The 11141-nt window shown below is 47.5% G+C and overlaps 1 protein-coding gene and 1 long non-coding RNA gene across 4 annotated transcripts in view; one reads left to right on the forward strand and one right to left on the reverse strand.

The window, feature by feature from the left end:
• The window catches only part of LOC125614425, a 1967-nt gene extending 1058 nt beyond the window's left edge, over positions 1-909 (forward strand). Inside the window, exon 2 of the long non-coding RNA XR_007345013.1 lies at positions 363-909. This is a non-coding gene — a long non-coding RNA (uncharacterized LOC125614425). The remainder of the gene's footprint in view (positions 1-362) is intronic.
• A 290-nt stretch (positions 910-1199) lies between these two features.
• Positions 1200-11141, reverse strand: part of Gdpd2 (glycerophosphodiester phosphodiesterase domain containing 2) — a 12302-nt gene continuing 2360 nt past the window's right edge. The window contains exons 1-16 of one of the 3 annotated variants that reach the window (XM_048797167.1): positions 10693-10841; positions 10247-10354; positions 9878-9981; positions 9495-9588; positions 9237-9296; positions 8726-8824; positions 8462-8555; positions 8169-8314; positions 7969-8051; positions 7706-7856; positions 5106-5327; positions 4763-4911; positions 2146-2293; positions 1919-2001; positions 1653-1681; positions 1200-1569 (exon numbers count right to left, since the gene is read on the reverse strand). In XM_048797167.1, the coding sequence (XP_048653124.1) occupies positions 1517-1569; positions 1653-1681; positions 1919-2001; positions 2146-2293; positions 4763-4911; positions 5106-5327; positions 7706-7856; positions 7969-8051; positions 8169-8314; positions 8462-8555; positions 8726-8824; positions 9237-9296; positions 9495-9588; positions 9878-9981; positions 10247-10345 (1614 nt within the window). In that variant the 5' untranslated portion in view covers positions 10346-10354; positions 10693-10841 and the 3' untranslated portion in view covers positions 1200-1516. Of the gene's footprint in view, positions 1570-1652; positions 1682-1918; positions 2002-2145; positions 2294-4762; positions 4912-5105; positions 5328-7705; positions 7857-7968; positions 8052-8168; positions 8315-8461; positions 8556-8725; positions 8825-9236; positions 9297-9494; positions 9589-9877; positions 9982-10246; positions 10355-10692; positions 10842-11141 lie in introns of those variants that run through there. The other 2 variants (XM_048797166.1, XM_015501643.2) reach the window with 2 other exon arrangements.

Consider the following 11141-nt stretch of genomic DNA (forward strand, 5'->3'; position numbering starts at 1 on the left):
GTCCGCGAGCAGGAGGGGGCGGGAACACAAATTCAAACTCGCCTCCGTAAGTCCATAGACCGGAAATACCCTGAGGCATACTGGGAATTGTAGTTCCCTTGGCAGCCTTGCAACCGAGGGGTCTAGGGTCTGATCCCGAGGTTCTTGTGCTGCCTGCCCAGGTCCCAGTCTGGCGAAAGAGGAGAAATTGAAAACAGAGTCTCCTGACCAGGCCAGAGCCTTAATTCGACTGACCTTTGTGTGGAGGCACGAACAGGGCAAATATCAGTATAATGGAGGACTGTAGGGTCAGCACAGTGCATCCTCTTGTCCTAGTTTTGACCTAGCCCTCTCCCGCCCCCCCCCCCCTTTTTTTTAACCAGACTTCACATCCTAGGCCAGCTCCACACTGGCCATCTCCACTGCTTAGCCCAGGGAGTTACAAGCAGCAATCACACTGGGGAACTTGCTCCTCGAGAGGAAGGCTGGGCCGGAAACAAAACCCTGAGCACAGCCTAGAGGAGCGAAAACTTATGGAAATCAGACAGTGCCTAGAGAGTCCGCAGTCAAGGACATGAGTCCCCATCGGCATGGAAAACAGGTGGCATTCAACAAACACGTCAAGGTGACGACGGACGCGGCCCTCCTTTGGGCGGGTGACCACAAGGTGGAGCCAAAACGCAATCCTACACAGCTCACTTGGGCCACCAGGAATGTTTCCCATGATGGCTACTTTCCAGCTTGCTTCTGACAGTCCTTAATTGCCACAGGTGGTTGTCCTCCCACCTCCAACCCACGAATCTCCCCATGATGAACCCTCAATATCATGTCACATCCAACCCGAGATAGAAGATGCACCCTCCTAGTCCTAGTGCCGAAAAGATTAGACTGTGACCAAATGGGAAATAAATTCATTGAGTAACAGACTGACAAGCAAGATACAGGAACCATCTAGTCTTGAAGAAAAAATAAAAGGTTGTTTACAGCAAAAAGCTACCTGTAGGCACAAAATTACATATCTAAATGGGCTTTAAGCAGAAAAGCAGCTAAATCACAAGGGTCAGGTGAGACACTCCATGGAGTGGGGACTGTGTCTCCATCATCTTAGAGTTCTCCAGGAAAGGTCACTTTATCATCTCTTTCCACCACTGTTCTAAGCTGTGCCACCCTGATACACCCTATGCCTTCTAAGTAAAAACACACACACACACACACACATGTCTGAAACCTTATCTTGTCAACCTTCCTTTTACTTCCTCAAATTAGTTTCAATTTGGGAGAAACTTCTCATGACTCACTGTTTCCCAAACTATATCTCAGGTCAAAACCCTGAGGGCAGCAGATTCCACGGCAGCTTGAGGCATGCCCACCATCTGGGCAGAGGTCTATCCTGGTTCAAAACCTCCTCTTGGGAAAATTCCACCGCACCACAACACACTACCCCAGAGTATTCCTCTTTAGCCCCTCTTCTTCCCTTGCAATTGACCAATGAAGATAGGCCTTGGACTCCAGCTGATGGAAGGCCAGCACACGACATTCAATCCATTATGACATTGTTGATCCTTGTCAGCAGCACTGCTGTTTCTAAGCCTGGGGAGGTGGGAAGAGGTTGGGTCATATAGGGATGAGCCAGGAGAAGACTAAAGTAGAAAATGAGGTGGTGGTGTTCTTACCAGTTCTCTCTCTTTCATTAGCACATCTCCTATAGGGAGGAAAGCTTTCCATTGTAAGTTCAGCCAGCTTCAAGCAGGACCTTCTGACCCTGGGATCCCCAAACTTGCTTTTCCCAGGTTCAAGCCAATTTGGTGGTATAAGAAAGGACCTAAGAATCTCAAAGGAACTGAACAGACCAAACCCCAAGGCCCAGGTAGCACATATGGGTCAGAATCAGAACTATCACCAGGGGCCTGGGGAAAGTAAGGACCCACAAAGCACTTACCCTTGGAGGAGGAAGGTCCACACAAGCAGTAAGGTAGAAACACAGTTGGTAATGATCCACATCATTAAGTAGGTTTTGGGGGACTATGGAAATAGGAAAAAGCTCCTGTCAGTGGCCAGATCCCCAAGGGTAGTATATGGGGGAAACTAAGTAAGGAAGTGAGGGACAGGGTTAAGGAGAACAGAGATGAGAGAAGAAGAGGAGCAATGACAGTCCCAGAGCCTTACAATAAGCCAGATGGGGTAACGCATCTGCTGAAGCAGCTGGCAGTCATTGGTGGTGACTGAATCCACTCCTGCACACCAGAGCAGGGAGAAGAGCCAGGGTTTGTTCACTACAAATAGATTCACGGAGACATTATCCTGGTGCAGTGCCCTGTGGAAGTGGAAAAGAGACAGGGAACATCCAGAACAGTGGTGCAGGAGGCATGGAAGGTAGCCTCCTGTGTTAGTATCTATAGTGATGCTGTGGGTATCAGTTCAGTTCTAACTTTGCATAGCAGCCCCTGATCAAAGGTGGCTTTCTTTGCATAGATGAACTCTATCTCTTGGTGGATTCCATCCACAAGTCCTGGCTTTGCTGTCTGGGGCCACACAGATGTATCTCTCCTATTTGTCCCATGACAGCCTATTGGAGGTCTGAGGAACACAGGTGATGTCTCTCTGATCCTTCTCTTCTCCAGGGCCAAGAACCCCAATTCCTTCAACCATTACTCTTGGCACCTGGATTATTATTTCCTTCCCTTTACATGCCTTTCTAAATTTGATCTCACTTCAATTTATCAATGTTCCTTTGAAAATATAGAGCCAACTTCTGAACATTAACTCCCAGACACACTTGAGCCAAGTAAACAAATATTTATTTATTTGGTACTTGGGATTGAACCCAGATGTGCTTTACCACTGAGCTCCATCTCCAGTCCTTTTTATCTATTTTTATTTTTTGATACTGGAGATTGAACTCAGGGGCGCTTAGCTACTGAGCCACATCCCCAGCCCCTTTTCAATATTTTATTTAGAGACAGGGTCTCGCTGAATTGCTTAGGGCCTCACTAAGTTGCTGATGCTGACTTTGGATTCTGGATCCTCCTGCCTCAGACTCCTGAGCCACTGGGATTAGAGGCGTGCACCACTGGTAGCACCCCAAAAGTCCTTTTCATTTTGAGACAAGGTCTGATTAAGGTGCTGAGGTTGGTCTCAAACTTGCAATCCTCCTGCCTCAGCCTCCCAAGTAGCTTGGATTAGCTTGGGCCAGCTTTGAGCAAAGAAATTTATCTCCTCCTGCCTCTGGATACTATGCCTGCATGAGGGCAGCCTAGACTCAGAATAGCCTTTGGCAATGTCATCTCCCACTGATGACTCACTATGCCCATTGTTCAGGCAAATCCCTGGTCTTTTTCACACATTCCTGCTGATGTCAGTGTTTGTGTAATTGAAATTATTATTATTGTTATTATTTTTATAGTACTGGAAATTGAGCTCAGGGGTACTGTACCATTGAGTTATATCCCCAACATTTTAATCATTTTTTAAAACATTTTGAGACAGATTGTCACTAAATTGTCCAGGTTGGACTCAAACTTGTGATCTTCCTGCCTCAACCTGCCCAGTCACTGGGATTACAGGCATGTGCCACCATGTATGGCTTCCCTTTTATATTTTATCTTGATAGGTTTGGCCTATCATTTTAAAGAACTTAGCCTTCCAGGGCTTTGATTCCATCATCAGCGTAATAATTAACAATACACATCTTTTGGAAACATGAGAGCAGTCAACATTGATCAGGACAAAACTAAGGTGCAGGTTTCTATGTCCTATCTCCCTCCAAGGTGACAACTTAAGCAAAGGCCCTTGAAACACTTATGATAACTAAACCATTATATAGTTCACATTTTTTTAAAAAAAATTGAGCACAAGGACATTATGAGCCCTTAGCAACCTCATGCTTTGAAGTCCTTCATGTTTACTGGGTTGGTCAGCTTCTGAGGCCTAGTTCACATCTGGAACACTGCCATCTCTTTCTCTCTTTTAGATTAATCTTTTTTTTTAGGGGGATACTGGGGATTGAACTCAGGGGCACTCGGCCACTGAGCCATATCCCCAGCCCTATTTTTGTATTTTATTTAGAGACAGGGTCTCACTGAGTTGCTTAGTGCCTTACTTTTACTAAGGCTGGCTTTGAACTCTCTATCCTCCTGCCTCATTGTCTGGAGCCGCTGGGATTATAGGTGTGTGCCACTGCACCCAGCAGATTCATCCTCTCTTAAAATGATCCATTCACCATAGAATAAAAGCTAAAGTATTTCTCATGGTCTACAAGGCCCTGCCCAATTTTCCCCCTGCCTCTCTCTCTAGTTTCACCTTCATTAGTCTGCTCATTAGTCTGGTTCCTTGTGACCACTCAGATTTTGGCCCAGACATCACTTCTTTAGTCACTCTTCCTAATGTAGCAACCTTGCCTTATGTACCATCTCCTTATTCTGAGCCGTAATGACTACTGCATCTCTGTATTTTCTCTTCATGACACTTATCACTACCCAATATGCATGTATTTCAAGTGGCTTATTTGTCTCTTTCACTAGTATGCAAACTCCACCAAAGAATGGACCTTCTCTATCTTATTCATGTTTATGTCCCCAAAGTCTGCAATATATACTACCTGATACACAGCAAGTGTTTGACAAATGCAAGGAGGGCCAAGGTTATTCATTCATTCACTTATACAACATCTTGTATAAGTGAATGTTGTATAAGTGAATGAATGAATAACCTTGGCCCTCCCTGCATTGGTTCTTCCCTGATAGTAAACTTTTGGGTCCTCTGGGTTCCTTTCTCTGGCACTCACTTGATATCTAACAGTGGCAGGTCTTGATATGGGAGGTTGAGAAACTGGGGCCTCTCAGTTATGTTGACTCTTTGCTGTCCATATATCTGGCGCATTCTTGGTGCACGTTGTTGGACATTAGCCCGATCTTCATCTGGTAGCCAAAGGACCTGTGGTTCAGGGAAGATGGGCATGAAGGTGAGGAAGACATAAGGATTGGGATAGGGGCAGGGGCAGAGAGGTTTGGCCATTGAATAGGGTATATAGTTGGGTGGGGGCAACCTTAAAATCATTATCATGGCCTAGGGTAGGCAGGGTGGGAAGAGGGGCAAATGGGGTCCCTTGGGAACCCTGATAATATCACCATGGCTTGGGGCACCCCTGCACTCAGCACAGTCTCCAATGTTTGGTTGACAAAGGTGTCATAGTATGTGTGGTTTTGTGGAGGACGACGCAAGTCAAACATGATGGAAAGGTTGAGGACTGCCGCTTCCTTCAGTAGCTCTTCTAATGCTGGTACTGTCTGACTCTCAGCTTCTTTCCGATCAGGGCCTGATAGCTGCTTGGCCCCCCAGAAGGGTTGCCTCTATAAAAAAGGAAAATTCTTTCAACACCAGAATATGTCTCCAGGTTCCCCCCATTCTCACCATCTTCACTCATCTCCTACTTGGTGTCCAGCTTCTGCCCACCTCTGAGCCAGGGTCTTTCTTTCCCTGAACTGTGACTTTCTTCCAGAATATCTTATACCTTACTCTTTGATTTTAATTACCCACTCTTCTAGTATCCCAACTTCCTTTTTTTCCCCTTACACCTTTTCTTTAGCCTCATGAAGATCTCTGGGATCCTGACCCTTTGGTTTCCTTCCAGTCTTTCAGCCCCTTTCTGCTTGCACCTACATCCCCCACCCATTGTCTATCCATAGCTTGAAATTATTTTTCCACAGTGCTGTCTGAATTCTCTGAATTCAGTGCTGCTATTATTCCCATTGTTCATAAGTGCTGTCAACTGCCATCCTGATCCACTTGCCCTACAATTCCTAAAGCCTGATCCAATTCCTCAACTGTCTCCTCCATCCCTAGAATGGGGGGCTGAGTGCTGCCACAGGAGAGCATAGCATGTGGCACTGCTGGCACTGTTGTCCTGATTTTTGCTCAGTGGTGCTTAGAAAGCCTTTCACTTGCTCTTGATTTGTTCCCTTTCCCATTCCCCCAGTAGCTATCCCAAGACCCTACCCTTCTGCTTGCCTTCCCTTATGGTCAATGAATAACCTCACTTCCTGTTTGATGACAAGGATAAAGTTAGCTATCTAACACTTGTATTGAGTACTTACTATATGCAAAACAGTGTTCCAAGTACTTCATGTGCATGAACTGACTTAATCCTCCCAATAACCCTATAAGGTGGGTGCTGCTATTATTCTCATTGTTCATAAGAAGAAACCAATGCACAAATTGACTAAGGAATGTTGCCCAGAGTCACATAGCTAGTAAGTGGTGGAGCCAGGTTTCAAACTCAGACATCACTTGTTCCTAATCAGTCTGATATGTCATCATATATAAATTTTTAAAAAATTGCAAAAATAAAAACCTGATTGCAAGTCTGTGTCATGATCCTATTTATGTAACATTTATATATATATATATATATATATCTGTCTCTTATACACATCTNTATATATCTATATATCTCTATATATCTATATCTATATATCTCCAACTGTGAATAGTGAATATTTCAGATGGGTTGGATTATGAGAAACTTCGATTTCTGGATTCTCTGAATTTTTACTTTTTTTAAACAACAAACAAGTATTAATTTTATAATCAGGAGAAAAGGAACTGAAAAAACAAAGTATTCTTTTAAATATTTTTCACCACCTACAGGATTGAAGTCCATACTTCTGGGTCTGGCATTCAAAGCCCATAAGAATTAAGCCTCTGCTTCCCACCACTCCTATGAATTGTATCTCCCAATTATATTGAGCCACCGTTTTTCCTCTGGGAACACACTTTTTCATAGTTCTGGCCTTTATTACATGCTCTTCCCTCTGACTAGAATTCCCTGTTGCCAGGGCTAGAGTTTACCTTAGTGTTTGCCTAGTATGTACAAAGCCCTGGGTTTCATCCCCAATACTGCAAAAAGAATTCTCTGTCCTTGTTTTACCCATCTTATGAGCAAACTTTCATGTCACTTGATATATATATATATTTTTTTTTTTTTTCCAGTGCTGGGAATTGAACCCAGGGTCTCATGTTTGCTAGGCAAGTGATCTATCATCACTGGGCTACATCCATATCCCTTTTAAAATTTTCATTTTGAGACAGGGCTAAGTTATCCAGGCTAGCCTTGAATTTACAATTCTCTTGCTTTGGCCTCCTGAGTAACTAGGATTACATTCTTCCCTCACTTTTTTTTTAAACCCAGTGGACATTTTATCACTTAGCTACATCCCTGGTCTCTGGCCTTTCTCTCTCTCTCTCTCTCTTTCTGTGTGTGTGTGTGTGTATGTGTGTGTGTGTGTGTTTCTGGGGATCAAATCTAGGGCCTTGGGCCTTGTACATTCTAGGCAAGCACTCTACCATTGAAATATGTCCTCAATCCCCTCCCCAAACCTATTTTTCCAGAAAGGGTCTTGCTAAATTATCTAGGCTGACCTCTAACTTGCATACCTCAGGTTCCCTAGTTGCTGGGACTGCAGGCATGTGCCACTGTGCCTGGCTTATAGCTGGGATTATAGGTATGTGCCACTGCATAGCTAAGACAAATATTTTTATTGTTCTAGATTTCCTATTCTACCTGTCTGCTGCCTGGGTTCTGTTCCTTACTAGATGGGAGTGACTTGAGGGCAGACACTGTGTTTCTAAGGGCCAGCGTATGGCTCAGCAGATGCTTATTAGTGGGTTGAACCCTGCCCTCTCCAAGTGTCCCTGAAGATGGCAGCCTCTTCTCGTATGCTCTCCTCACCTCTAAGAACCAGGCCCCAGCATTGAGTCTCTTTAGTTCAGCCCAGGAGAATTCGCTGCTGTGGGCTGTGGTTCGGGCTGGGAACACAGAGGCTACATCCGTGGTTCTGCTCAGCTTCTCATCATGCATGAGAAATGGGACCCCGTCGGAGCTAAGAGCATAAGGGGCATCAGAGGGTCAAGCTCTGGAGCTGTTCATATTTTCCCGAGCTCCTGCCCTGTGTCCCTCAGCCCCCAAATCCCCTGAGCCCCACCCTCCATCACCTGACCATCACATCAGTCTCAAACACAGCAGCTCCACATTCCGCGGTCTTCCGCAGGGACATCAGGGTGTTCTCGGGGGCCAGCTGGGAAAGAGAGGTGGTAATAGGGAAGGGCGGGAGTTTGGGGACCTACAGGCCTGGCCCCTGCAACGGACAGGAGCTGATTCTCCTTGCTCTCCCAGAATCTTGCCCGTTACTCACCATGGGGGCCCCTCGGTGTCCCACCAGCCCAGGCTTAGTGGGTAAGTCTGTGGGTTCCATGATGCAGGGTGAGGAGATGAATAGGGGGGCCAGGTAGATGACCAGGGCAACTCCAGAAAATAGGAACAGTAGCAGAATCTTGGGACCTGTGGGGATTAGGACAGACTTTGGGGAAAGGCATTGTTGGAGCTCTAGAGAGAAGGCAGAGTGCAGGTACAGCACACTGGGTGAGCAGCAGGAGGCAGAAGCACTAACAGCCAAAGAGGATGAGTAGGGGGGGGTGTAATTGGCACCTCTTGGGCGGATACGGTAGAAGGTATCAGCCACAGGCCAGGCCAGGAGGGTGATTCCAGCGACTGCTCCAATATGAAGGAATGGGGCTGTGGCCTGTGGACAAGAGCTGGTGAGCAGGGCTCTTCTTCCTAGTGCCCTTCTCCCTCCTCTCTTAGGGCCTGACTGTTGGAGTTCAGAGCCACCTGCAGTTTGGGGGGACCAGGAAGCAGTATATTCTGGGATTGGCCACAGGCCACGCCATCCACTGGAGATCTGCCACTCACCTGCAGTGACAGATGTAAGCTATGCCACTCCTGTCGCCATTTGATGTCCAGTCCCACAAGGCCAGTGGCCACAAGAAGCATAATGAGGAGCAGCAGCACCTGAAGGGTCAGGGATGAATGGGTCTCTCTTTGTCAACCTGGACTTTTGGTTACCTGGGCTGCCCCTCCCTCTGTTGAGGCAGGATCTCTCCCTTCCTCTGACACATCAGCTTTCCTTCTTTGACTCAATAAACATACTGGGTTTCAGGATCTGAACTTGACCCCATGGATCTACAAATGAAGTCTTCAATATGAATACATGACCAGTGAAACTCCACATCATGTACAACCACAAGAATGGGATCCTAAGTTATACTCTATGTATGTATGATATTTCAAAATATACTCTATTGTCATATATATCTAAACAGAACAAATAAAAAAGAAAACAAAAATGAAGTCTTCAGCAAACAGCCTGCCAAGCCCTGGGCCTAGTGGCTCCCTCTCCCACTCACTATCACCCTCACTGTACCTTGTGGAGACTGTGCAGATGCAGAGGTTGTCCACAGAGCTGCAGGAGCAGGGCCAGGAGCTAGGGGTAGAGGGTAGTAGGACTTAGGAGGTGCCAAAAGCAGGGCAAGGTCACTATAAAGGGTTTTGCATTCTAGAACCTCCCTCCCACCCAAGAATTATCCTCCTCCCCTCAGTGGCCAGGATGAGAACAAGAGGGCAGAGGTGAGCAGGAAAGAAGGGCTGAGGTCAGGGTTAGGTTGGCTGTCCCTTTACCCACCAATAGCAAGGATGCATATGTGACCAGTAGAGAGATGACCAGCAGGAATGCCAGGGACCAGTCCATCCAGTGTCCCCAGTGGCGGAATAAGAATCTGTGGGAGGGGAGAAGGAGGTATCTAAGTGGGGGAAGGGCTCTCATTAGTGACCTGAGGGGATTTGGGGTGGGTGGATCCAGGAGAACCAGAAGGAGTGAGGGAAAGTCCATGGGGCCAGGGCTCCAAGGACTGGGGAGATTTCATGGAAGGATTTTCTAAGAAGGTTGGAGAGTAGGAGAGCTAGGGCTGGTCAATGATCAATGGTTAAGGCTGAGCACCCAAGGGTCCCTAGGGAGGGGAGTAGGTTGACATATATGCTGAGGACAGGGTGGGGCCCATGACACACTCATTGAAGTTGTGCAGGTCATTGAGAAGGATGAGCCCGATGTACAGCCAGCCCAGGGAGAGGAGGAAGGTGAGGAAGAGCAGGCCAAACCAGATACAGTCGCACTGTAAAGGGGCAGGAGAGAAGCTCACAGATGATGGATCCCCATCTCGCGCTCAGAGTCCCCAATGGGTGGCAGCTCAAGAGAGCTTCCTGCCATGCATTGGGCTGCTCTGCTCTGGGCTGCTCTTTCCATATTTGAGGGAGATTTTCTTTCTGGGGAGAGAAAAACCCCTTCCTCCCAGCTGCCTAGGAGCACAATTGGCCTCCTTATCCCCTTGATCAGCGTCTGCCTTCTGCCTTCCAGCCTCCCCCCCAACCCTACTCCACCTTGCTCGTTTTCATCCTCTCTTTGGGGCATTTCCTCCAGTGGCAGCTATACAGGCAGTGGAGGCAGCGGGCCCAGACGGAACAGCAGCCAGGGGCCATGGTGAAGGCCTGGGGGAAGGGACACTCGGCCATCAGGGACCCTGGAAGAGGGCATATCCCAGCCTCCCTCCCAGACATCTGAGGAGCCCGTGGGAGGGGCAGTCCTGGGCCGCTGCTCAACAACTGAGGGAGGTCACGGCCCAAAGTGCTGGATTGTATGAGGTGAATAACCGTGGCTCCATGCCTGGCAAAGAGTCTCTGGGGTCATTCTGTCACCTTGATTCTCCATACCTGGAAGGTCAGTGGGACACCCAGGAGGTCCAACCTTTTTGCAGGCAGAATGCATACCCACTCTCTCCAGCTCCTCCCTATTTAACTGCATCCAGCTCTGGGGTTGGAGTGCTTACCCAGGGTGGAAACTCAGGAAAACTGCCCCAGGGTGGGGCAAACTCAGTTCAGCAAGTTGAGGCAGATCTGGCCAAGCTTGAGGCAGCCCCATGTTAAGTTACCTTCCACCCCAGGAAGCAGGAGTAACCTGAAGCAGAGGTTCCAGCTCTGACCTGGGGCTAAAGGAGGCCTAGCTAGTTGGCTAGTTGCTATGGATACAGAGATTGTACAAACCACAAAGCCCTGACTGAAAGATTCTCTGTGTCCACTTCCCAGGGGGTAGGGGGCACTGCCAATAAGAGAAAGCTTTGAGGGGGAACAGGTTGCCTGGGTCACTTCCAGACTTCTAAAGGAACCATTTTTGTATCTGCACACTTCTAGAAAATCCAAGCCCTCCCACCCTAGTCTTGTCCTTTCCTGCCCAGTCATCCTGCCCAGTCACACCCCCCCCCATCCTGTCTCTTATACA

This window comes from Marmota marmota, unplaced genomic scaffold (assembly GCF_001458135.2).
Source record: "Marmota marmota marmota unplaced genomic scaffold, marMar, whole genome shotgun sequence".
Lineage (NCBI taxonomy): Eukaryota > Metazoa > Chordata > Mammalia > Rodentia > Sciuridae > Marmota > Marmota marmota.